This window comes from Amblyomma mixtum, chromosome 3, assembly GCF_055824585.1.
Source record: "Amblyomma mixtum isolate Tamu chromosome 3, ASM5582458v1, whole genome shotgun sequence".
Lineage (NCBI taxonomy): Eukaryota > Metazoa > Arthropoda > Arachnida > Ixodida > Ixodidae > Amblyomma > Amblyomma mixtum.
Window position 1 is genome coordinate 106829591 of NC_143014.1, and position 27088 is coordinate 106856678.

General features: G+C 49.5%; 1 protein-coding gene across 3 annotated transcripts in view; it reads left to right on the forward strand.

Moving 5' to 3' along the window:
• LOC149351278 (lewis-type alpha-(1,3)-fucosyltransferase-like) overlaps positions 1-17237 on the forward strand; it is a 56222-nt gene extending 38985 nt beyond the window's left edge. For all 3 annotated transcript variants that reach the window (XM_089580567.1, XM_089580566.1, XM_089580565.1), the window contains exon 2: positions 15066-17237. In XM_089580567.1, coding sequence (XP_089436693.1) covers positions 15101-16231 — 1131 coding nt within the window. In that variant the 5' untranslated portion in view covers positions 15066-15100 and the 3' untranslated portion in view covers positions 16232-17237. The remainder of the gene's footprint in view (positions 1-15065) is intronic.
• Positions 17238-27088: the final 9851 nt, after the last annotated feature.

Sequence of the window (27088 nt, forward strand, 5' to 3'; positions counted from 1 at the left end):
ATGTCATCAGGCGGCCGTATGACGCACACAGCCAAGCACCGCCACTTCAGACAACCCTCTACAAATCGTTCGTCTGTATACACTCGCCACTGGCCGACCTCCATGTGGCGCCAGTTGTCCCACAACACTCGTACCAAAATTGTGACGCGAACGTTTGCCGTGCAGCGTTCCGGATGGTGTCATACGATTTATCATTGCCTATAGCTTACGTGTGCTACGTTGGAGGCTAGCTTGCGGCAGGGATTCGAACTGACGATATATGCACTCTTATACGGTTTATGGTACTCGCAGACGCTAGCATTTCAAGATGTCGCACTGCGCATTCACGCACCTAGTAGGTATATGCTGAGTTCGCAGCCAGTTTCCCCGTTTTCCGCCTCACTTCAGCACACACGCCGTCGCATCTGGCTGCCTATAGACAAGCAAAATACAAAGAATCATGGTCTGGGTGCGAAAAGAATACAAAGTAGCAGTGGGCGGTCTGCAGTGCCCATTTTCAGCCCCGCTGATTTTATTGGAGAACCACGGGTAGGCAACGATTTTGACTGCCGTAACTCGTGAAGAAATTTAAAATTGTGTAGTTTAATAGTGGTCCTGGTCCTGCAAATGGACCATGAGGTACGCCGTAGTGGAGGGCTCCGGGTTAATTTAGACCGCCTGGGGTTCTTTAACGTGCATTGGCATGCGCGCATCACACGGGCGTCTTCTGCGTTTCACTTCCATCGAAACTCAGGCACAGCGGCCTCATTGAACCCCGGGTACTCCGGCTCACTATCCCGACGGCCTAACCACTTACCACCGTGGCGAGTTTGTGAACAAGCCCTGACGGAATTAGTTTCAGCACCAGTCGCTTGCCAAGCGAGACAGTTCCTGCTTTAAAGAGAAGCTGTAGCTCCTACTTCCTCAGTGTCACAATGTTACTTCCACGTCTTCCTAAAGATTAGTACACACTCCGAAACTAAGTGCACTTCCGGCCTCTAATGGTTGCACGCATTGCATAATTTAATCATGCAGGAAACAGATGTTTTTCATATCTTGCAAAGCACGTGTGCGGTGGTCGCTGCTGAAGAATTTTGCATTGAAGAGTAGTTCACAGTTCACGTCACTAAAGATCACCGCTCACTAGTGGTGCTGTAGAATAAATCGTTAGGGCAGAAATGCGCTCTGAAAACTGTCATATAGTCTTGTCCACAGGCTTCCCGATGCCAACTTTGATAAAGCTGATAATTTAAAGCGGCGCTAAAAACGAGGATGATGGCGAAGCACAGACACAAGGGAAGCTAGAGCATTGTTATTATTTGTTTTTCTTCGTCGTCCCCGTTTTCATACCCAACAATTCCTTACAAAAGCATTTTTGAGCAGGAAACCGTTTAAGAACTCAATTTTTCATTTAATGTAAGATATCACATAACAATCAATATATCCGCAGATCACCCGAGGGCAGACTTCCAATTTTTTTTTTCTATTAACGTTTTTGCTATCAGCAAAACTGTTCCGTGTGGTTTTCTATGACATTCTTAACTTTTCGACGCGATCGAGGGAAACACTTTAAAGGAAAGATTTTGCTACATTTCGGAATAATGAACCACTGCCTTCAGTATTTCGGTAACAATATCTTACAATTTTCTAATTTTCAAATTTTTTGTCCGGAAATGTTGGACATGATCGCGCTGCTTTATATTTTCATGATGCGTAACTGGCTTGTCCTCGCCGAGATCTTGATTAACTTGATTATTCACTCTTTGAGCTTAGAATCAAGAAGAAATGTATGCAGATCCCCTTTGACCGCACAGTTCGAGCCCTGCGGTAGACAGAAAATGTGAGTTCTTTGAAGCTATCTGCCCATATTGTGTGCTTTACTCGTGCACATGAATATTACATTATCATGTAGCTGTACCGTTCTGCGAAGGGCATCGCGAAACGCAAGAATACGCTAACAGCACTGTGCGGCGTAACTAAGAGTACAAACATTTGGCCGGAGACACCGGATTAATCAGGACGCGGACCGCAGGTATCACCGCTAGGGCGGTTCTAGGGCCGACCGCGTGTCAGAGACACCGTACGTGAAAGTTGCGAGTTAATATACTGACTTCGTGTTGCCTACCTCCTAGATGAGCTTTAGCTATATGTTGGACTTTTCGGTTTTTTTTTTTTTAATGTGGCGAACTTTCTTCGGTGCTTACTTCAGAACGCCGTTGGGTTTTTTTTTTTTTTTCGGCGAATGTTATTTTCGACGAATGAATTACCGAATTTTTTCGGTGAATAAATGTGGCAGTCCTATGTGCTCAAAACCTATTTAGCCTGTCTAGGCGGTTTCTTTTTTCAACATGAACGGTTTATTTACGAGTAATTAACGTGCAAATGGTAGTACTTGGAGCTGTGCTTGGAGACGAAATTGCTATCGTCATTAAAAAAGTAACACAAATTAAATGAGGTAACCGGCAGACCAATACGCAGGTGGAACTATACTTCTAATAATTAGGTTGACATGTTATCCTTGGTTTGTCACGCTGGGTTCAGTTAAAGGGCGGGTCATCACGTGGTCTGCGTGCGTACGCCAGCGATGGAACTGCCGCTCAGTCGTCGCGTAGCCAGTGTCGTACATGCAGTTGATGAACCTATTTAGCCGAATAACTGCTCTAAGCGGGTGATGATAATCAACAAACTGTGCTTAGTTAGCAGGCGGCGAGGAGATGGTGCTTCCAGGTCGGTAGAGACGTGTAAGCTAGCGCAGCATTAGCTCAAATCGCATAACAGCGCTGCTTATCCAACAATATCACCGCCGCATCACGCTTTTGTTTCCCACTTAGATAATTTCCAGCTTTGATTGAGTGTAACTCATACTCAACAGCCAGCTACAGCTACGCCTTGCATGCCAAGAATACTGACCATTTTCAGTTTACACCGAAAAACCCAACCCCCCAAATATAGCTGTATATAGCACCGTTCCTCAGCGCAGCCGCTAGCGTTTAGCGGTTTTGCACGATTATTCGGTCTGTGGGGATATTCGCACAAGTAAGAATATTGATTCGTATTTTCGAATTTGATTCGGTTGTAAAGCCGCTCTATTAGTATACGATTCTGTTTTGAAGATACTATTCACACACCGCTACTGAGACAACACACTGGACACAGATTAATACAGTCGTATTAATTTGCAAAAAGCAGCGGTGCGCGGTTGGGCCCAACTGGCCTCATCGGCAGATCCGAACAGGTGACACGCTATTGCTAGCGCGCAGCGTTCTCCGTCGACGTGTTGTTGATCTGATAACATCGCGCATCCACACTGTGTCATTCCTTCCGCGCTGAAATGTTGGCTGGCTTCCTGTAGGAGCAGCGAGACCACACGCGTCCAACAGCTGCCTCAGTTCGGGCCCAAGCTAAATTTTCTTTTCCGTTCCTCCCGCGTAGTTGCCCGCTCCAATGGGACGTTCTATTCTCGGCGCCCAGGCGCACGCGTTTCAATGTGTGCGCGCGAGTAGTTTTGCTCATCGTTGTTTATCGTTTGTCTCTGCACCACGCCTTAGGAGAGGCGGGCACGCCACCTGCTGTGAACATGAGCACCCGCGGTCAGAAGTGTTCGATGCACGGCATCGGCAAGGATATTCATCTTCTCGCCGCCCTTGCACACGGCCTTGGAAGTGTTATGTGCGCTCTATATACACGGCGACCTACGCGGTGTGCTGTTAGTTTTCAGGCGATGCGCCTCGGAACGCTGCTGTCAATTTTGACTGCGGGCGTAGTTTCGGCTTGGCTCTGACGTACCGTCTTTATCAAAAGTAACCAGGCTGCATGGTTTGCTTCTAGCTTATATAGTGGAACCCTTGTGGCTTCCCTAAAGATCAAAAGGTGTTGGAAGGTAAAAATACCCCCAGTCCTTACCTTTAACGACCATTTCAGCTTCAGGGAAACTGTAAGGGCTCCACTGTGCGAGCTAGAAGCAAACCCTGCAGCCTGGTTACTTTTGACAAAGACTGTACATCTTAGAAAAAATGCGCAAAACGACGACGGACGATGGTGGTGCCTGTTCTTTCTGCGTCACTGTCGTCTTTTTGCGATGCTTTTTTCTAAGATGCTGTAGCAACTTGCTCAAATGTCAGTATTACTCCAGGCGTACTGGTAGAAACAGGTGGAACTAGACTGGCGAAACGCTTTGCATATTGATGTCCTTCGTTAAGTAGTCTACTGCGAAAATTTGCGGACCTTGTGAGCGCCTGCGTGTGCCTATACTAGGGGTTCTCAAACTGCGTTACGGGGAACCCTTGCGTTCTTTGGAGTGCTGTTCCCAGAGCACCTAATCCATGCCTGCCTCTGCCACAGCATTTCTTTAACCACTTTATTTTTGGGGTCTGATCAGCCTGCTATTGCTTATTTCAGATTGTTTCACTATACAGCCAGCAATTATTGATTAAATTTTGGCCTTTTTTGAGGGGCCATGCGTCTGCATTTCTTTTGAGTGTATGTTTGTCAGGAAGGAACGGAAGCCAAGGCACGCGGGGCTCCTCAGCACCTTTTAAAAGCCGCACGGGTTCTCCAAGGCTAAAAAGATTGACAACTCATGGCCTAGACGGAAGGCACAGAGCCGCCTTCCGTCAGTCAGGAACGGCGTTCGTGGTGGCGTTTTTTTTTTTTTGTCCCCTGGCGTGCCAGCCCACTGTCTACCGCCCGACGTCCGTCGCCCTCTACCCCGGCTGACGCACCCCGAGAGGCAGGCTATAAAAGGGAGTCGGGGGGATGAGAAGAGGAAACGCGCAGGGATAAGGTGGCCATGGCTGGCTCTTGACATGGGTCATGTTCCGCGTTGGACATAACCCGGCTAACGATGATGATGGTTGTGGTTGCGTCGACAACGAGTTACACTCGTCGCAGCCTTGAAATTTGCTGTGGAAGTCGCGCTTCCAAAGTCGATAGTCTTTTGTGAAACTGTCCGAATAAATATTGATTGTAGCGTAGGCAAACTCCTGTCGGTGGCAATCAGAGCTGTAAATTGGCGTTTAAAGTCCCGATGCGATGCATGGGCTGGGAGGAACGCCGCAGTGGAGGGCTTCGGATTAATTTGTATCACCAGGAGTTCTTTATCAGCTCCTATATGTATACTGTACCTTTGCGATATTAGGCTACCTTTCGCATTAACTGCATTCTTGATTGTGCGTGCGTGTCCCGTGATGCGGTGCAGGCACGCAGTCGTGAAGGGGTGTCGTCACCGCTCTTAGATCCCCGACGCATTATCGCGGGCTGTACTTCCGGCGCTCTGTGCATGACGCCGAGTTTCGGAATCTGGTGGGACAAAGCGGGGAATTGATTGATTGATATCTACAGAAATATCACATTTTGGCTGGATCTTTTAGCTGGATGAGTCTGTTGCGACTGCAACATGCAGGAAAACGTCACTTAAAATCACGAAAATGCGGTGCTGCGCGAAAACGGCGCTTTATTATTCCCGAAAGTGTTGTGGCTGTGGTTCCGTGGCAGGTAATGCTGGTCAGATCGCTCTATAACTCAACCTGTCAAGTCGCTATAGTCGTGGGCGTATTACCTCGCGAGCATCTTGGCAGCTCGCGCGCTTTTCACCCGCCGCGTGCGCGCAACTTTGAAACGCGTACTTCGGACTGTTGCTAACACAAGCACAACAGCACTTGCCCCGCCGCGGTGGCTCAGTGGTTACGGCGCTCGGCTGCTGACCCGAAAGACGCGGGTTCGATCCCGGCCGCGGCGGCTGAATTTCTTGAAGGCGAAATTCTAGAGGTCCGTGTGCTGTGCGATGTCTGTGACGTTAAAGAACCCCAGGTGATCGAAATTTCCGGAGTCCTTCACTACGGCGTCTCTCATAGCCTCAGTCGCTTTGGGACGTTAAACCCCAATAAACCAACCAACAAGCACAGCACTTGCACTACCGCCTGCTGCGTGCTTACCGCCCGCGCGCTCCACACAAGTCCAGCGAGCAGCATGCATGGTGACGAGCACGCACTCTCACGTGCATAGCGTGCAAGCAACTGAAGAAGCCTTACTTGCGATTTAGAGCACGTCACAGCACGCACATCAGTATTTTCTCGCGTTCGCTGGAATTTTTTTCTTTTTCACTTTTCCTGCCATGCATACGTGGGGGTACCCAAAAGAAACCGGACTTATTTTTGTTTGAACTTATTTGTTCACATTTTAAGCACAGACCTTCAATCTCCTTCAAAGTATTCCCCACTTGCAATGATACGCTTGTCGAATCTTTCATTTCATTTTTCAAAACATTGTTTAAATTCATCTTTTGCGATGCTTGACAGTGCCTCCGTCGTTTTTTTCTTCACCTCAGCAACAGCAGCGAAACGCTTTCCATTCACCTATTTTTTCATTCTAGGAAACAAAGAAAGTAGCACGGGGCAAGGTCGGGAGAGTATGAGGGTTGAGGAATCGGGGTCATGCCATTTTTGGTCCCAAATTGTCGTAGAGACAGGGCTGTGTGAGCAGGGCCATGATGTGAGCCATGATGGAAAAACCAGTCACCCGACCGCCACAAATCAGGCCGCTTCCACAGCACACTGTTGCCCAATCTTTTCAAAACATCCAAGTAGAAAGCCTGGCTAACTGTCTGACCCTGCGGAACAAATTCTCAATGGATGACTCCTCTCACGTCGAAAAAACAAATCAGCATTGCTTTGAGGTTTTGTTTCACCTGACGAGCTTTCTTGAGGCGAGGTGAATTTGAAGTTTTCCATTGGCATGATTGTTGCTTTGATTCAGGATTCGATTCAGGAACACTTCACTTGTCCCCATAGCATCGTCCTTGTACGTCTTTCTTAATATTTCAAGAGTTTCCATTCCACTTTTTCCGAGCAAAAATCTGAATTTCACCGGCGCACGCTGTTCCCGAAAATCAGTCATTGCAAAAACGACATTCACACAAAACTGTCGTCACTCTAAAACTCTGCCTAAACTAGTGTGACCTCCTTCAACGACGGCACTCGGCTTACTGACTCTTGAATGTTCGTTCTATGCGCTCCTATTGGCAAAACGCGGTACCACAGAAGCTTTGCCGACCAAAAAATTTAGTCCGGTTTCTTTTGGGTACCCCCTCGCATTTTATTCACATTCACCGCGTAAGCACAAAGGTTCGCATCGACGCAGCGAATGTGGCTGCGTTGCGTGGCTTCGCACTGTTGCGTGGATACGAACTATGCTCTGAGCTGACTCAGGTTGGTTCTCTTATTTCTTCCTTAAGCTGCGAAACAGAGGCCCGTTTGCGCAAGCGATGTTTGTGTCGTGTTTCAGCGCCTCAGTGTTGTCTGCGCGAAATGATTGCCAGTGCGTTTGTACGAGCCAATATCGTCAGCGTAGCTGCGTGACGACATCGGCGCCGCGCTTGAGGTGCTTCTTGAGGTTTACAAACTGAGCAGCAGCTCCCTTGTGAAGGAATTTCAAGCGGTGATGCTTTCGATTCGCTTTTATGTAAAATACCTGCTGCCTTTTGGTGAAAACATATATCATACTAGCAACACTCCCGCCAGAACTAAATACGTTGGGCGTGTGCTCGTATGACATGAGTAACAGCAGAATATGAACTAAAGATATCGCAGCTAGTTTTCTTTTTTCACACATTTGTATACGGATAGAAAACGATTCTTTTTTACTTTATTTTTGCAGATCTATAGATGATGTGACCATGAATTGGCTTATTGCAGGAGAGATGGTATACAAAAGGCATGAGCATTAACAGATTTCAGTGCCTTTCGAAAATTGTTACAATACAACACGCGGTATATGCAAAGATTTCAGAAGTGAGGACATCAATACAAAAGTTCTGCCCGTGTGGCGAAGCTGTCCCCAAACAGTAAAGCTAGTACGATGAAACAAAAGCATGTCATCACAGCCACGTAGCTATGAAGACATGCAATCGCAAATCGTTCCTCGTGCCCGGAATAATGGAAGATCAGTGCTCTCCGACTCGATAATTGGCACACCTCGGCTAATCTGTCCAGTGTATAGCCGTCCGCCACAGGTCAGTGCGTGGGACCGAGTAGATTGTCCCGACTGCGCACAGCCTGCGCTACTGTGAAGCCTGCACTCCCTGGATTCTAAGGCAGAGCTGTTCATTTGGCAGGCTGACGGTATTCCGAAATGAGCGTCTAGCAGTGGATACCGTTGTGTTGTCTCCATAATGAACGCGGACAATGTGGTTGGCTGTCCAAGAAGTGCGATATTCACCGCGTTCTTTCGTATTCATAGCGCATTTAACGAAGCTTCGTCAGTTTTGGGCTGGCTGCTGACAGAATTCCTCCGGCGTTAGCTGTGACTTGGAGACAGGATTCTGGCGCGGCGTGTCGTGTAGGGGTTTAACGTCTCGGAACTACGTGCACGGGCTGTGGGGATGCTGTAGTGGAGTGCGACAGGATTTCATCACCCGGATACTTTATATGCAAGCTTTGGGATGTTGACTAATATGGTCAGATTCTTCCTCCTCACTTCCTCCCAGGAAATCTGAACAGCAGTATCAAACAAACACCTCTACCTTCCCTTTCCTCTTTTTTTTTAACGCGATAGCGCTAAGGAGCTCGTGTAGCAGAAAATCCGGTGCCGTCGTCTGCGTCGTTGACCGGGAGCGAAAAATCCACGAAACATCCCCGGGGAAGCAACCGTGGAAACAGTGTAGAAGAACTTCTTGCTGGGCGAGTTGGTGCATAGCTTTCTTGGGATGGTGGGCCACTTAGGTCACGTGAGCTTGTGACGTCATCACAGCCTGCCCACCGGATTATGAGCAAACTGCCCATCTTGGCAGGTGGCAGTAAATTAATGATTGGTCACTAGGGAAGAGCAGCCTGGGCCGCGCAAGGCCCACCGCTGGGAGCACCTGTCATCGCGGGGCAGTGGCGCATCGCTTATCCGCTGCACCACTGCGCCAGGAGGGGTGTGAGGACTCCCAGCGATCTATGAATGTAAAGTCGAGAATGGACAAGTGCGCATATATGGGAATTAACTCATGACGCTATCGCGTCGCACATACCCTTTGGCGGAGCTTAAGTATCTCCTCCAATTTTTGTTTTGACGAGCTCGATATTTATTTGTTTCATTCCGTGCAGAACTTTTATGGTAATTCGTGAATATATTTTTGCGAGATTGCCAGAGCGGGAGTAGAATGGGTTCAGGGCAAGAGCGAGTGAAGCGTACTGCCATTCCCTGCATTGAACGCTGAGTTGCACCAGCCAAAACGACGCGAAGCCGAGCTAAGCAGACGAAGTCAGGGGGTCGAGAACGACGTAACAGGTGGCGAAAGAAGCACCAAAAGCGCTCAAAATGTGGGTTTGGGGATTAACCGCAGCGTTATTGTATTTTTGTTAACAAATCTTAAGATAGGCAGTGCACTGTCATGACGGTAGAACCTTTGTATGAGTCGTAATTTTAGCCATTCGAGTAGCGATCAAAGCAAGCGTAATAATAATGCCTTTATTTTCCACCATAGTGATGGGGGAGGTAGGAAGAAAAAGCCGGGCTGTCGGCTTGACGAGGCTCAATTGTATTTGTATATCAGCGCATATCGTTCGCAGGACCGATTTTTTTAGAATTGCGGACCATTCGCGAAAATCGCGAAAATCATGTCCGCACGAAAAGTACGTTCTTGCAGCGCTTGTATGCTTGTGCGTTTTCCACATAATCATACCCAAAGTATAGTCACCTTAATGTAAAGCAGATATGAGGCAATGTTCTTTGTTCTAAATGAATTGCGTGGAAATCAACGCTGTTATCTTGGCGTGACGGCAGTGGTCTTTCTCGGTATGCTTTGTCCCGAGGGGCACAAATGCACCCACAGACCTCCAGCAAGGGAAAGGGCTCTTGCATCCGTTCATATCTTTGCGGTGTCCCTGTTGTGCGAACGGAAAAAAATTTAAGCCACGATGACCGCCAAGGACAACGACACTCCTAACAAGAGGCACCATTACTTTCCCTTCTGCTGATGGCCTCTTTATGACAGCAATCGGGATCTTGTGTAACCAGCGCGAGCGAGTGACAGGGCGCAGCTGTCCTCGCCGCGACGGCGGCTGCGGCAATCGATGGCAAGGCCGAAACGCTCGAGCCGTGGACAAGCGCTCTTGTACTGACTGGTGCACTCGGCGAGTTGGCGATGTCCGCTGTACAGTCCTGCCGGCAGGCATGCGTATGTGCTGCGGTAATCTGTTTATTGGTGCATTGCATGTTTTACAGAGTTTTTTGCTATCGTTGCATCAGGTGTGCGCCCTAATATGTAACCCGCACTGCATCGGCGAGATATGAGAGCCAACAAAGAGTACGTCGTTAAAAACTCGATGCGTCCCGACGGGTCGACAGCTGACTGGGTAACCGTCGAGTGCGTGTTGTGCCGAACTCAGTATATATTAGGTCGTTGGTGACTGTTTAAGCTTATATTTAATCTCCTCGACGAGCATCCTTTTGCAATCCCGCAGAGTTCTGAACGAACACCCGTCTATGTTTCGGGAATATAATATTTGAAAAATACGGAGTGCGTGATCTTTCTGGCTCGGGTGCTAGAAGGCAAATGTATAGGTGCACTTGAAATGTCTGTATTTAGGCGTTTACTGTGTCGAGTTTGTTCTCTGTTGTCGTCGCTGAAGCCTTCAAGTAATTGCTTCCTGGCGCATTCAAAGGTGAGGTCAGTTGTTCATTTGTAAAGCTTCTGTGAGCCTCGCGTATCTATTGCCTCGATGCACAGTGACGTCAGACGTCACCTCAGTGACCCATCTTCGGAGCTCGCATGTCTGAGTGAGGCTCCGCAGTGCTTAATGGACAACAGGACTACATTCGCGAGCACAGATGCCCAAGCCGAAAGGATGAAATAGATGACCGTTGTCAGTGCTGTACGTGTTCCTCATGGTAAAATCTCGGCACTCGACACAAGCGTGCGTACATTTCACCATGTGAAGTCTGCGCCAATTGCGCCAACCTGCGCCATTGCAGTAATCCTGTTAAATGACGCTACGAATTAGTATTTTTTTATGAAATTGCACCAAGGTTGGGCCTAAATACCATTCCAGCATCCAAGAGCTGCGGCCAATAGGTTGAGCCTACCGCCTAATGCGCACAGCTGCTACCGCCTAATATGCAGAGGAATGCCTCTGGTTTCCTCTCCTGTTATGCGACGAGAAAGATAACGGACGAATCCAACCCCTTCCATTTTCGCGGAGAATGCGCACACGCAATTTAAAAAATTGCTTTGAGGGCTCCAATTAATGTGCAGTTTGGGTCCTGATAGATTTATAGGGCTTTTACGCAGATATAGCTCGATTTCACGGACCTCATTCGCGCTCGCTAGCTGTAACAGCGCTGTCAACATTCGAGCTTCCGATTTGTTTACACAGTATACCGCGTTAATTCGAAACTTCATCGTAGAGAGTCGGTTCGTATAAATAGGAATTGTAGCGAAATTGACCCACTTCCAGTGATTGGGTGGCATTCTTAGAGAGATGGCATACGGTGGCCACTCTGTGCACGCGTGATATCGAGCTTGTGTCGTTTCCTGGCGTCTTCCGCCACACCAGCGTGAATTGTATGTTGCACAAGTAAGCTAAACTGGGCTAGTCGGAGCAATTGCATCTTCGAAAAACGTAGCGCGAAAAACAAGACACAGGTAAGGTGAAGACAGGACACGAGCGCTTTCTCACGACTGAATTTTTTATTAGGAAGGGTATCAGAATATATACCATAGATATGGAAGCGAAGAATAAAGAAGGAAAAACAAAATAACAACTCAAAAAAAGAACAAGACGAGGAGATAAAAGGCCGGCGATGGAAGCAGGTACATAGCATAGCAACATAAAACACGTGCACTGTTACTTGGCAACCGATTGGAGGTACACAATCTCACTTTTTGTTAAGGCGATGGATGCGTCACTAATACACTTTTCCCCCCCTTTCGCGATATAGAACGCTTCAATAATCTCTCTTGTACGTTGATAATATGCTCTGTCAAGTACTACAGTCTTATCGAAAAGGGGGCGACATTTACATTCTCTGCAATGCTTCGGTAAATTTTCAAGAGCTGTTGGCGTTAAAGAATTTCTGTGTTCGAACAGCCGGACATTTAGACAGCGCCCGGTCTGCCCTACATAGTATTTTTCACACGAAAGAGGAATCTTGTAAATCATCTCTTTTTTACATGGCACAAACCTAGATGGCACAAACCTCGTGTCCTGTCTTCACCTTACCTGTGTCTTGTTTTTCGCGCTACGTTTTTCGAAGATGAATTGTATGTTACGGTGCGAGGAAGACCGAACCCAGTCTCTTCGTCGCAAACACTTCAAAGAAAGCAGCGAAGCGCGTGGGAAGCATACTACGCCGAGCCCATCTGCGGAGGAAAATAGCTGTGCTCCTTGAGGAGAGGACTGCGCATGCGCACTGGAACGCTTCGTCGCGAGACGCGCGCCTTGTTGGACTCCGAGAAACCTGTCATGGCCTCATATGAACGTGTGCCTATGCAGTGACCTGCGTTGTGCCATGAAACGGCGATGGCGGGGCCTGGTCGAGTTCATGCTGCGGCATCATTGACTCAACGAAGCAAAGCGACCGCCCTCATCCCTCAACGATCGCTGAATATCGCGTGCTTTTTTTTTAAGCTTGAAAAAAAAGAAAAGAAACCGGACTAAAGTCATATATTAAGCAAAAAAAAAAACTGAAATGGACATTTGTCAAAATTCTTATAACTTTCTTACAGAAAAATTATCGCTAACGTTTACAGTACAAAATTGCGCTCATTCTAATTGGTTGCACGGTAAGTACATTTGGGCGCATTTCAAAAAATGCGCAGACCTGACTAAAATGGCTGCGTGCAACCCTTGCGCATTGGGATTTTTCAAACCCTGGCATTCTCGCAATATGGCACGTGCCTGCTGCAAAGCACAAGGAAGGTTCTCGAAATTGAATTTTCGCCTGCGCCGAAATGATGTACATTATAAAGTCTGCAGCGTTCGGAAACACGTATAACACGAAGGAGACACCATATGCGCTAACTTTCAACTGAATGTTTATTCAGTGCATGTGCATCTTTTTTGTAGAGGGTGCATGCACAATAATGAACAGCATAATGAACAGCCAACTTGCCCAATCAGCTACCCTTATCAAACGCTGTAGGCCATTCCCATCACCGAGTTTTGCACAGGTTCTTGCTCTTTTGAAATCGAGGTAGCAACTAGTGCAAGTTATGCATGCGATGGCAACACAAGAGCGCAAGTGTCACAAAGCATATTGACAAAATCGCATTGGACATTTCATGTTATTTTGGCCTATATTGCAAAATAAATCCTGTATAGCTGGTACATATATAGATAGTCCGCCAAGCGCAAAATTTCAACTTTTAAACAGGTATAGCCCGCGGGCTGAATATCTGATAGTACGGTATATATCCTTTTCAGACCTGAACAGAAGTTCGGTGTATCAGCGTCAATAAAAGTACATTTCTTAAAACTGAATGTTCCTACACACGCGAAGCCTACGCGAAAAAATTTTGCAGTCCTACCGATCCTTTTCTGTGACCTTCATGTGCTACGTGTTTTTATGCCTTCAGAAACGTGCGACAGCCCTTTGTGACGCGTATTTAGTTAAATACATGCGCGGCAGAATACGTATTTAAATTAAAATGACAATCTCGTGATAAATCGCGAGAGGCTCAGGAGTTAATTGGCCGTTGGGAGCTGGAAGCTGATTGTGACAAAGCAGCTATAGCTTCCAGTGATGCTCAGAGCGACCCTATACTGCTGCAGAATTCTTGAAAATGTGACTCTGTTGGAGCACAGTGAGGCAGTGGGACTTGGGCTGCAGTACACTGATGCAGTTTTTTTTAGGTGGGGCATAAAGGGCATATGCGCATTATTATAATCCGCGATGCCTCGCGATGAAAAGTGGTCGGACCGGGAACTCGCCAAAGAAAAGAACATGGCTGAGAGCGATAAGTTCCTTTAATCTCTGACATTGTGCCCAATATTGAAACCTAGTGGCTTGTGCTAGGAAAAAAAAAAAGCATGTTCGTCATGGACAGGCTTTTATTTTATTTTTTTATGTGGTGTTGTCAGTCTATTCAGTATAGAGGTTTTTATGAAGAAAAACACCTTACAGCTAAAAGTGCTGTGTGAACCGCTTTTCAGTCTGGGATATCTGGTTAGGTGGATATCTCCGTCAAGCATGTTTGTGGATGTCATCGGTTAACATGTTCTTTACAACTTTCTAAGGGTGATTAAAATACTCAAGTAACACTTGTTGCTGGGCTAGTTGGTGCATTATTCTTCGTACAAAAGCTAGCGCAAAACACGACACACACAAGAAAGGTAGACAGGACAACGCGCTTCCGTCAAAGCGCGTTGTCCTGTCTACCTTTCTTGTGTGTGTCGTGTTTTGCGCTAGCTTTTGTACGAAGAGTGATTAAAATGGATTGCCTTGCATTTCTCCGCCCTGGGGTATTCCCCTAAACATTTGGTCAGCCCTGTTCCCACGTCGAATTATTGATCAATTCGCTCTCACCCTACCATATGCTAGCCGTCCCGCTTGGCTCAGTTGGTAGAGCGACTGCTACGGTGAAGCGGTGGTTCCGGGTGCAAACCCCGGACCACGACGAATTTTACCGAAGTTTCTGTGGAAGCTGTGTAGCTTCCCTTTGTAGCGGTATGGCTGCGCTTGGGTGAATGCTAATGAGTAATTACTCCCTTATTACAAATCTACTCTACCTTGGGGGATTCCCCTAAACATTTGACTAATATGTTTTCACTGCATAGATACGTTCTTCTCTTTTAGCGGTCGATCTTCATTTTTCTGGACGACGAAGCCTATTCTTACGACTTTTTCATGTCCGCCGGTGCTGCCTTTTAATGGATGCATTGTTTCAGCTTTCTTCAGAGATGGTCAGGTTCAGGTACTTATTTCATCTCTTGTCGATTTTGTTAAGTCATTTCCCTATCAGCGTTTAGGCGAGCCGAACACAATCACTGCCACCGGTTCCGTTCAAATTCATTCACTTCTTAGCCCGCCAATAGAGCCGCATTCCGCGAGAGGTGGCAATATTTCGACCCTTAACCCGCTTCGTGCGTTGTTGCTTCTCGCAGGAGCCAGAGTGCCGTGCCGTTGCCTGTCCATCACCATGGCGGCGGTCACCAAAAGTGGCTTCCTCGTCATCGTCTCCCTGGTCCTGTTCTTGTGCCTGTTCATGGTGGCGCAGAACAGGCAGCCGCTCTGGCGAGTGTTTGACGCCTTCAGACTCAACGAGTGGTCGTACAGCCCCTTCTATTCGGCGGGCGCCAATGGGACGCGTCGACTGCCGCGGATCCTGATGTGGACCTCGTTCTACGGGAGCTGGCACGGCACGCTGAATAACGAACGCACCGTAGAGGAGATCACTAGTGGATGCCCCGCCAAGTGTTTCATCACCAACGACCGGCGCCGGCTGGCGTCGAGCGATGCCATCGTCTTCCATGTGCGCAACCTGGACATGAACGACCTTCCGATGAGACGCTCCGAGTCGCAGAAGTGGGTATTCTGGTCCATGGAGCCGCCGCCCTACTCCGTTTTCGCGGGTTTCAACTACATGCGTGACATGTTTAACTGGACCATGTCTTACCGGCAGGACTCCGACGTCTACGAGCCTTACGCGAAGCTCGTGCCTCGCAATGACACCGACGCCCCGAAGAAAGATCACAGAGCCCTGTGGAAGTCCAAGCAGAAACAAGCTGTCTGGATGGTCAGTCACTGCGAAACCGACAGCAAGCGTGAAGCGTTCGTCCAGGAGCTGAAGAAGCACCTCGAAGCGGACGTGTACGGCTCTTGTGGCGACCACGTGTGTCCGAAATCTCGGGGTAGTGCCTGCTACGACGATTTTGAGCGGACTTACTTCTACATGTTCGCCTTTGAGAACTCCATATGCAAGGACTATGTGACCGAGAAGTTTTTTTCCGCGCTTAAATACGACATGGTACCTGTAGTGTTCGGCGGCGCCAATTACAGCCAAATCGGGCCTGCTGGCTCTTATGTCGACGCGCTCGCCTTCAAGTCTCCCAAGGAGCTCGCCGAACACCTCATCGTCCTGTCAAGGAACTACACCGCATATAGTTCCTACTTTAAGTGGAAAGAGCGCCAACGGGTTGTGGCGTGGGGCGCTGACTTTTGCGAGCTCTGCTCCAAGCTGCATAGTGCCCACTTCCAGGAGACTTCGTCTTACAGTGACATGCGCGCGTGGTGGGAACACCAGGGGCGCTGCAGGACGTGGGCGCCCTAGGGAAACGATTCCCCGTGCGTGGTGCCTGAGCTGCGCGTTTCGTGGTTGTGCTCTCCAGTGGTGTGCGGCCACTACTTACGCAGGGTCAACATTTTTCTGTCGGGTGTATGCTCTACTCCATCGCAAGTGTCCATTTCACTGGTCTGTGCGAAAAGTTGAAAGCGAGCTTTCAGGCGTTGAGGCATGGCAACCTACTTATATTATCAGTGACGACGCTGGAGAAAGGGCTGAGAACGCATAACTTAATCCTGTGCGCTGGGTTGCCAAACTGCTGAAAACGTGTTAGTGTTGCACAGCTCATTATACATAGGCTGCACAAAGAATGGTTGTAAGGAAGGGCTTTTGTCCCTTTGCAGGCGTTCGCAGTGCTCGTGACGTCCGTACAATGTAGTCCGTCGTTGCGTCTAGAAACGACCGTTTACCGCACATCTGTTCGGTGTTGCACGCTATGCCTTATTGTGTATTTGTATATTGCCAGTCTCTCACAGTGGCTGCTAAACGTACCTATAGATTTAAGGTGCGAACAAAACAATTGCCTCTGGGAAGCTTTTTGCCGTGCGTCTTGCCGAGTGGCTTGTTGACTGTTAACGTGTAACTTATGTCGTTTACTGTGGAAAGGTAGCTGTGTGCCGCGTAGAAATTTACGCACCGAAGGCAACTGCTTTGTATTCAAGAGTACAAGGTGTTCTAAGCAGATGTTTTTGTATTCAAATGTATAACGGTTCTTAAATGTGCGCGCTCAACAGCCATGGTGTATCGCGTTGCTGTCAATGTGGCGCTGTGTAGTTGTGATATAAGAAAGGAAAAAAAAAAAACGAAAGAACAAAGGAAAGCAGCAGCCCTGTCACTTTCGTCCATCTGTGCTGGTTGAAAGGGACCCTGAAGTTACGAAAATTGTTTAGACGTCAAAAAAGTACTTTCCGGCAGGATTTTTACACCGAAAATTTTTTGAACCCTTTCATTATTGACGGAGTCATTCGGAGAATAAAAATTTGCCTCTTCAACACTCAACGTCTTCTCTTTCCTCACCCTTACTGGAGATAGGGGCAAGGCGAAAACCATCGCAACGGCGGAGTCAGACACACGCAGGCAGCGAAATTAAAGCGTTTTCGAAGCGGGGCGTGAGTGCATGGCCGAGGATTAAACGGGTATTCGGCCGTGGCGCCACACGGATACACACCAGAGGAAGCACACGTGATCTCGCGTCAGGACGCGCGATCAAAGTTTGACGGACTATGTAGCGCGAGTTTTGCGCGCCTTGAAGCAATACGCGTTTTCTAGCGCCTAAACAGGGCGTTTATCGGCCGACGACCCAACGAAGCGCATCGTAAGATGGCGTGACGGTGGTGCTGTGATATAAAGATGGCCGGCCCGGAAAACGGTCGAGGAAGAGTTCCGTCGGCACGCGGCGCTGAAGCCTGTCGTGTGAATTGGATGTATTCCCCCTCCGTTGGCAATTAGCAAATCTCGCGAGGGTCTGGTCCTCATGCGACGTTGTTTTTACTGCAGGGGTAACGTGCTGCAATACAGTTAAATGTCTTGGGCACCGTAGAAATGCGTTGTTTTTCTTATTTTTGTAATGAACGCAGAACGTCACGGCCTCGACACTTGAAGGCTAGCGATAGAGAGGATAGCGGGTGTGAACGCTGAACCTGTAATATCCTTACTTACGTCGATGGCTCAGCGGCTGAGGCATTCGGCTACTGGGCACGGATTCGTGAGTTCGATTTGACCGTGACGGCTGAATTGTGCGCCTCCTGGTCGTCGTCGCTATGTCGTTTTTTTTTTTTTTCCCCGTGCAGGAAATGGAAAGGCAGTGGCAGCGAAGCACATTGAGTAATTACTTCATTCCTTTAGAACGCAGGTTATTGGTGAGCACCAGCATGCCTCGGCCGCGAACAAGCGACAAGGTAAGAAGTACAGCGCTATACCCTTATCAAGTATCGCAAAGTCCTCGTGTAGATACGAGCGAAGAGACGTAATTGTTACACCCGTGTACTGAGGTATCGATGCGAGCAGAGAAGTTTCGGAGCATCCCACTGCAGCGAGCCCCGTAGTCCACAGCGTTATCTTTTAATTTCGCACTATCAGTATACCAGCAACGCAATACATTCGGATGTGCTAATGGTACGACGCATTCCATGTCGAAGGCCGAAAAAAGAGGCTGGGAGGAAGCTAGTGAACACGCAAACTGATGTCGATCCTTGCTGTACCTTGATGACTATTTCGTGCTTGCTTGTGCCAGATTCAATACACTTAGGTCATTAGAGCTGCCGCGGTGGCTCAGCGGTTATGGTGCTCGGCTGCTGACCCGAAAGACGCAGGTTCGATCCCGGCCGCGGCGGCTGGAATTTCTTTGGAGGAGAAATTCTAAAGGCCTGTGTACTGTGCGATGTCAATGCACGTTAAAGAACCCCAGGTGGTCGAAATTTCCGGAGCCCTCCACTACGGCGTCTCTCATAGCCTTAGTCGCTTTGGGACGTTAAACCCCATAAACCAAACCAAACCAAACTCTTTCCTCAGTTTAGCGGCCTTGTCGGATTCGCCCGCACAGCCCTCCAAACACTACAGGCCTCTTCCGAAGCGCCTCATGGGAGGGCGGGCCCCCATTGGATACGAGCTTGGCTACAAAGAACAATGACGCCGGCTAAATGATGGTTCGACCAAAGCTGTTGCGAAGGCTCGCTGACTTAAGAAACAGCCCTGAAGGAGCCGCCCTGTGATAGCGAAGGTGCCAATCTCGAGTGGTTAGTCGTTTCTTAGCTCGAAGGGCTTCTTGGAGCCTCTCGACACCGGACGGCTTATCGGCGCAGCGGCTGCATGCCGCGACTGCTCGCACAGCCACAGGTTGTAGCTTAGAGCCACGTCCACCCAGTGTGATACCAAGTTAAGGGGTGGGGCTGCATTGTGTTACATGCATAATCGTAACGCATACAATGTGCAGTAGTATCGGCTGACGCTGAAACTGGTATCACTTGAGTTGACGTCGCATTAATATTTTACCTCCTTTCCTCTGTCACAAAGTGAATACGATTTCTTCGAGCTGTTACGAGCTCGCTATCGCGCAGCGAAAGCCCCGTAGTGTTTGCCGAAATGATAGCGACGACGCTATAAAACAGCGTTCAAAAGCTCTACCGCGGTTCTTACGCCGGTGCACACTTAGCAGCATAAGTAGAAGAGAAGCACTGCGATAAAAAGTGCGCAAATTACACCGCTATAAGGGAGGCGTCATTAGAACGTATCTAGCCTGGACATACAGAGACGCAACCAAAACGTAACACCGGCTCGTAGTTGCAGTGGTCTCTAGTCGCCAAGATTTTGGAGTGAAAGCTCTATCACGACCAAAGCTGGATAAGCCGTTTCATCGCTGGAGCCTGACATTGAACTGACCTTTTGAGCCTAAATAGAGTAAATAAATACCTAAAATAAATATTGCCGTGAATGAGATTCAAACCTGTGGCGGCGCGAACACACCAGCTTCGCTGGCCTCTGCACGGGAGCACTATGCTCTTTTTTTTTTTCTTTATTGAGCACTATGCTCTCGCCGCAACCTATCAGGCCTCGTGTTAAACTGCAACGCACTCTCGCGCTGTGCATTGCACACCGTCGTCTTCATCAACTAGTACTACTATCGAACTAATATCATCGCGAGACGTGCCTACGACTCAGCAAAGTAAAACCATGAGCCAGCCAGCCTAAACACACGTGCCTAAACACACGTCTACTTGGTTTAACTACGTTAAAACCCTACCACTTCTTTTTTTCTCTTGACGCAGCATCGGCGCAGTGAGTCAGTGTGGCAGAGTCGCCTCAATGAACGCAAAGCTTTGCCACCAAGCTGCAAAGTCCTGTCCATCGTGTGAGCAAAATTACGTGCGGCATTGTAAAGGCGTTGTAAAACTATCGTTTTCAGCTGTTTAGTTTGGCTGTGTAATTATTTTCCTTATGACCGCAACGAACTGCATGATCCAGTTTATTTGTACGTAACACAAGTGTCTTCAGCGTATACCAGGCGTTTAAGATTAGGCGTCCGCGGCTGAAAAAAAAAAAATGGTGACGAGTAGTACTCAAAAGCCGTTTTTACACCCAAGTTGTGCGTCCAGGGGGGCAAAAATTGAGCATAGGTATCACGGTCAATTTCCTAATCAGTCATAAATCAATTAATAAACTTTTTGATGCCTTTGTTTACATAGCGGTTACCTTTTTCGATTTCGTCCAGCAAACATCACACACATATCAGCTGCGTCACGAGAAATCTATACCTATACTATAGGTATTCCAATATCAGGCCAATAGGCTTGCATCTTTTTGCTATTAACGTTTTTACTATCGTCAAAACCGTCTCCCATTGGTTTTCGACGGAAATCTTAACTAAAACTCGATGCGAGCGACAGACAACGTTTAAACGAAAAATTTTGAACGAAACGAAAAAGGTGCACGAGCACCTCAGCCGAAGACAACATAAGTGGCGTCGGATGGAAACGCCGCCGCGGCGGCCTCAATTTGATTGAGGCGAAATTCATAAACGCCCGTTGTACTGTGCGACGTTAGGGCACTTTAAAGAACCCCAGGGGGTCGAGATCAAAAGACAGTGAAAGGCGGTGGTCGTTTGAAAGACGGAGCTGTGAAGCGTCATGACTTGCAGTGTCATATCCGAAAGATAGTGATTGGATATATTGTTACAAGCAGGGGGTTTATGGAGATCATATAGCGGGAGAGTGATGCCAGCTGGCTCCGCTTGCCGAGTTCGAGCACGAGCCGCCTCTACGCTGTTGTGTTTGTCTTCTGCATGTTCGGCATATGGGTGTTCACACTTCCTCCTGCCCAGCCGAAGCCCGCACGGCTAGTTTGAACAGCGTCGCGTGAATTGTAGGGCTTCAAAGGGGCAACATGAGTCACTTAACGACGGCCGCTTGCTGTAAGATGCGCTATGCGGTAATTGAGCTCGCTGATTTGGTCAGTGATGACGTAGAATCTATCGTAGTGGCACAGCAGCTGCTTGCACAAAGCTCGTTTCCTGATAGGCCGCCACAGCAGGCCCAAGTCACCAGGACCGTAAGATACGTGACGGCGGTGCGCGTCATAGCGCACTGAGGAGCGATCTTGGGAGGCGAGAACGCCAAGGCGGGCAGAGCGGTGGGATTCTTCGACAAAACGGAGAGCATCGGCTATGGAGAAATCTTCATGAGGATCTGCAGAAAATGGAAGGATATGTTGCCCACGATACAACATATGGGGGCGACCGTAGAGGGAGAACAATGTACTGAAGCCAGTGGTCCGGTGACGCGCTGTATTGAAAGCGTAGGTGATGAACTGAAGGTCGCTGTCCCAGTTCTTGTGATTTGAATCAGCGTACATTGACAGCAAGTTGGTTATCGCTCGGTTCGTGTGTTCACCTTGACTGTTCGTTTGAGAATGGTAAGGCGATGAATGGCGAAAGTGTGAAGCGCAGGAAAGGAGTAGCTTCTCCATGACGTCGGCGGTGCACTGGCGACCAGGGTCGCTAATGATAACTTGTGGGAGCGCATGGCGGAGAACTATGGATCGGAGCGTAAAAGAGGACACACATGATACGTGGTAGCTGACGGTAGGGCTGCCGTCTCACAATACCGAGGAAAGTCAACGCAAAGGGCCCGAGGAGGTCAACGTCCTTTTACTCAAACGGGGCTCGCGGTGGCGCCGTAGCGTGAAGCTGACCCGACGGAACGCGTGTAGAACACTTATAACGTTGGCAGTGAGTGCAGCCGGCGACGTACCGCTCAGTTTCGGCCCGAATTTTCGGCCAATAGAAGCGTGCTTCGGCGCACATCCCAGATGTCCAGAAGTAGGGTCGTCGTGCATGGTCTGCAAGACGGAGGTGTGTAGACTCTTCGAAACAACCGGGAGGAAGATGTAGTCCGCATAAGATTAGGTTTTCTTTCTCAGCAGACCGTCACGCACAGAAAAGTGGTTTGCATGTGATGGGTCTTGAGCTGCTGTGCTGCACTGAGAGACTGCAGGGTCATTTCTCTTTGAAGTGGTGATGTCGGGAAAAGCCGGTGGCACTGACTTTGTCTTCTGCGTGTTCGGCATAACCTATTCACGGGCGTCACAGTATGTTGCGGTCGGTTCGAATGCCGAGCGCCGTCAGTTGCAATGCACATGGTTTATGCAAGTTACAGATGGCGAAACTTTTTTACATTCAGTACACAGATTGCACGTGACGTCACGGCAACGGGCTCACTGCTGCAGCGGTCATGATTATGAAACGCTTGGCTGCCGCGCGCGCTTCGAGACGCGAATAAAAAGGCGTGTTCCGCGCTGCGGTCGACACCTCTCAGCTTTTTGCGTAGAAATGCCTCCTCTTCTGAGTGCGCAGCCCTTCTGATAGTACTAAGCATAGCAGCTGATAGGACCAGCGCATGTTCGGTGCGAGGAAAATGTTCGGCAGTGCGAGAACGTCGACCCCTCAAGATGCGTCGGGAACAAAGACATTACAGGGTAACATTGTCTGCTAGTGTTTGACCTCGAATGAAAGCGTGCAACTCTGTAACCGCGAATTTACTTCGCTAGTGCGTGCCTGAACAGTTTGTCAAGAACCTAGCTCGAAGGAGACGCAGGGCTCCTACTTGGTTGGGTCATGGCCAAACTTTTTCTTTACTTTTAAGCTCTTTGATCTCGTTGCACTCCGCCCAGTACTGTGACCACTGCTCGTTGCCCATATCGTCCACGTGTTGGGCGATATGGGCTCCGACTCTCCCGACTTGAGACGGCGACCCGGACCAGGGTCAGAAAATAAATGTTTCTCTTTGAGCTGGTTGAACTCGAGGTGTTAACGTAACACCCCTCGTAAGTGTTGGTCCCTTTTCAGCTTTCTGGACGCTAAAACACGGTTCACAGAAACGTTAATTTCTCCAGTCAGCTGCGGCAGCGGGATAAGGTCAGCACACAGCCGGACCGCTGTCCCTGTCGCGTCGGCACGCAGCTTCCGGGCCCCAGCTCACCTGTTATCGCTCGTCATTTTTCACTGCGCGCTGGCGCCATACGGAATCTTCATGTTTGGCGCTGTACCCAAACAGAAACGACGGGGCCCATTCGGGATTCGTCACCCCGAGTTGTTTTGTAAAAAGACGAAGCGCAAAAAAGGCAGCACATAACGAAGAGAGACGAGACACGCTCCTATAGCGGGTATTACTATAGGCACCCAGAGGTGGTCTCCATTTCAACGTAATCAGGTCACTCAGTGAAGGTTTCCTTTTTCCGCCTTTGTCACGCTGTCGACAGTCGTAATTGCGGATTTACCTGTTATTTAGTGCGCGTCACAGACTCGAAAGCTGCGGTTCTCGCGGTCGAAGTCGGCACGTTTAATGCGCGCCACACGCAAGCTCCGTATCTGTGTTGAGCGTGCCTTCGTTCGCTCGCACTGACACGGCCGCTCGATCGTGGCACTGGTCCTCTATGAACTGCCTTGCAGAAAGAAGTGTGCTCGTAGCAAGTTTCCTTCGGCGGCTATCGCTGCGCTTGGAGAGACCAAATATCGCGCACACAGCCATACCGAAACGTCGCGGCATGCAAGTTGCAGGAGATGGCAGTTCATAAACGTGGCGGAAGCATATCTCAGGATTCCTCTCAATGACGGCAGTGCAAGCTATGTATGTACAGCTGCAGCGGAAAAAGATTCGCGCTGGTGACGGACGAGCAGCTGGGCGGGAAAAAAAGACTTATCTGCGAGCGGTAGCTTTCTGCTGAACCTTCCGCAAGATAGAGGATTGGGGAAGGTATGCCATTCTTGTTCCTGGCGTTTCCGTGAACCGCAGCGCTGAATCGCAGCGTGAACCGCGGTGCCGCGCTGAGAGAGAGCCTGCGGGATCTTCCAATGCTTCGCTGGGCGAAAGCCGCCTGCACCATTGCTTCTGCAGTACAGAAGTTAGGAGCGAAATGCATATATCTCCTCGCCCGTTCCCACGGTCCGACTCAGGCAACGAACGACTCCGCCTGCTGGAACGTTGCTATGCCACTCTGTGCATTATTTCGTCTGCTGAAGAGCTGTGCTGTTGTGATCGGCTCCCGTCCTGCAGGGATGTACTCGGTGTTTGATTGGCCACAGCCCTGAGGGATGGGCTGGGTCGGACGGCATAAGGTGTCCGACGGCATAATGATGGCTCCAAGCTGACGACCGCTGCGGAGGTCCAGGGCGTGTTCCTAATGTGATACTAATCACGACCTCCACCATATATTACGGGGGTTAGCTCAGCAACAGATGCGACTGGCCGCAGTCAGAAGGCACACGAAAACCAAGACACCCCAAGCACTAACTGTAGTGTCCTCGTCGTCCATTTACCTTTCGTGACGTTCGCGTACAATTCCACACGCCATGATACCACCGGATACTCCCCCTTCTACCTGCTCTTTGGCCTTCTACCGGCAGTTACTCTTGTGACGCCATTGCCCGTGCTGACGCCGTCCCCCAAATCGCTTGAGATATTCTCGACGCTTCTCAGCTCGCTCAAAAAATCTCTGCCTCTCCCGTAACCGAGAGTAGAGTAAGCATGAAATGTTTACGGGCATAACAGCGGCCGCATAATCATGGCGTTGTCGGCAGGGGCGAGGAGTCTTCTGCTGTGGCGTATCACTCGCAAAGCGATCGCTTTCCGCAAGACGCTTCCTACCTCTCCTTTCATCAGGCTCCATTGCTCGGCTTAAGCCGCTGTGACGGTGGCGGCATTGAAATGCAGGACGATGCAGAAGCGTACGCGGACACGACGAGACGCAGGCCTGATAAGAATATATATGCAGCGCGTTCGAATACTACGCGAGCGTGTATACATCTGCCTGCCAAAGAGGGAAACGTCATGAGCTGAAGGCCCAGCGGCCGGTCTTTTACATGCGTGAGTGTGGGACCGCAGCGCCATCCTTGGGGACGGCGCGGAAGCAGTTTTTCCGCCCAAAGGCCTTCTCGCCCTGGAGCTCCCCTCTTGCTCTAAGCGGCCCTCTCTCAAAGCCCCTAGCAGATCACGTATGATAACGAAGTGTATCGTGGCATGTATGTGCTTTTTGCACGCGTTATTATAGAAGTCGCAAATTATAATTCGGCGCATTATCAAATGCACAGCTCGAGTGATATCTCGATGAACATTGAGAAGACATTGGAAGCAGTCATTTGTTTGTAACTCGTTTGGAGAGCTACCGGCGCTTGTAGGCCGGTCCTGTAGGAGGGCTTAAGAGAGTCTCGTTAAATCGCGTACGGTGCCCGGATGCTCTCGTTTCAGCTCCCGGGTGTGTGGAATTCAGTGCCCGGATGTTGGGTCTCGGCGTGACGTCACCACACTGCCGACAACGGGAGCTAAAAGCATTTCATGCCTAAAACATCGTTGCGACCTTCATCACCGTGACGCTATCAAAAGTCGTGTGGCAGCATCCCACCGCTGCCACCAGTTATCATAAGTCGTGGTAGCAGCATCCCACCGCTGCCACCAGTTGTTACGGCGCACAGGCAAGCTCGAACCCGGGCTCCGTTTGGTAGCGTGTTGAGTCGTCGGGCTGAGGAAAGTCAGAAGCTTCGGAGATTGGGAAACGAAAAACAAGCGGGTTTAATTGCGCTTTTAAAAAACTTATTTACATACTGTACAAAAGAGCAAACGGTCAAGAATTAAGTTCATAACGACGAGCGTCTGGATGAGCCTTTTCGGCAAGGCCCGGAGCGTTCGTTCTCACTTAGGGCGCCGGTTAACACCCTAAGGCTCCGCCCCTTCATCAGGTGGTGGCCAATTCGCCACGACGGCACAGTTCGGCACAGCACAGCAAGCGGAGGCACTCGTTGCAGAGTCCACGTGGGGGAACTGGCGAGGAGGAAACGCAAGTCCGCAGATTTTTCGCACTGTGGTGCAACATACGTGTCTTTCGAACAAACACAGGTGAGGCGCGCTGGCGCCGCGGGCCGCCACTGCGGCTGGCTCTCTCCGTTTCGAGCCGGCTCCTCTCCGACACGGTTAATCCCTTCTTCCCATGTCGTCTGTCCATCGTCGGTCGCTTCTCGTGGAGAACCAAAGGGAAGGTCGTTCGCACCGAGCCGAGCGTGGGAAGAACTCCGCAGGCTACTTCCCAGCCAGTCATCCTTTTTTTGGTGGGGTCATCGTGGAGTCAAACGACCTGTCGAAATTGCCGCTACTGCTGCCGCCACCGTGATCATCGCGAGTCGCAAGCTGAGTCATGACAACGCCCAATACCCTTCCGGCTCCCTCGTGCTCCTCTGGCTCCCTGCGCGCCGTGTTGGCCTGTGTGAGAAGCTACTGTCTCGTTACGTGGCTGCTTACCGCGTCTTGAGGCAACTGAGCAATGTGACCTACGAAATCATACCCCTGCACCCCCACACAGCTCGTGCACGTCGCCCGTCTTAGGCCCTACCATTCGAACCCACCACCTTAGGACGTCCAGGGACTGCTTCCTTCCGCGGGGCGGAGGGGGGTAGTGTAACGGTGCACAGTCGCGAGGCGAAGAGGACGCTGTTTTGACGCTGGGCAGTTGACGACGACGAGGACGCTGCAGTTAGTGCTTGGGGTGACTGTTTTCGCGTGCCTCCTGACTGCGGCCTGTCGCGCCTGCTGCTGAGCTAACCCTGACTTTGCTGAGCAAAGAATAAAAACAAAAAAAAGGTTGCGAGAAAACCAAACGTTCAGAGTGTGGAAAGGCTGATTGAGCGTTTTGCGTTGTCACTATTTATTTATTTATTTCAAAATACTGCAGGCCTATGTGGCCCAGGCAGGAACAAGGACGAAAAGGTGGCGGTAAGGATATTTACTCCAAGTATCGTGATTACGATTGTGTAGAACGAAATCGAATTCACCTGTTCGCCACTTTTTGTTCGCGCATGGCGCCACG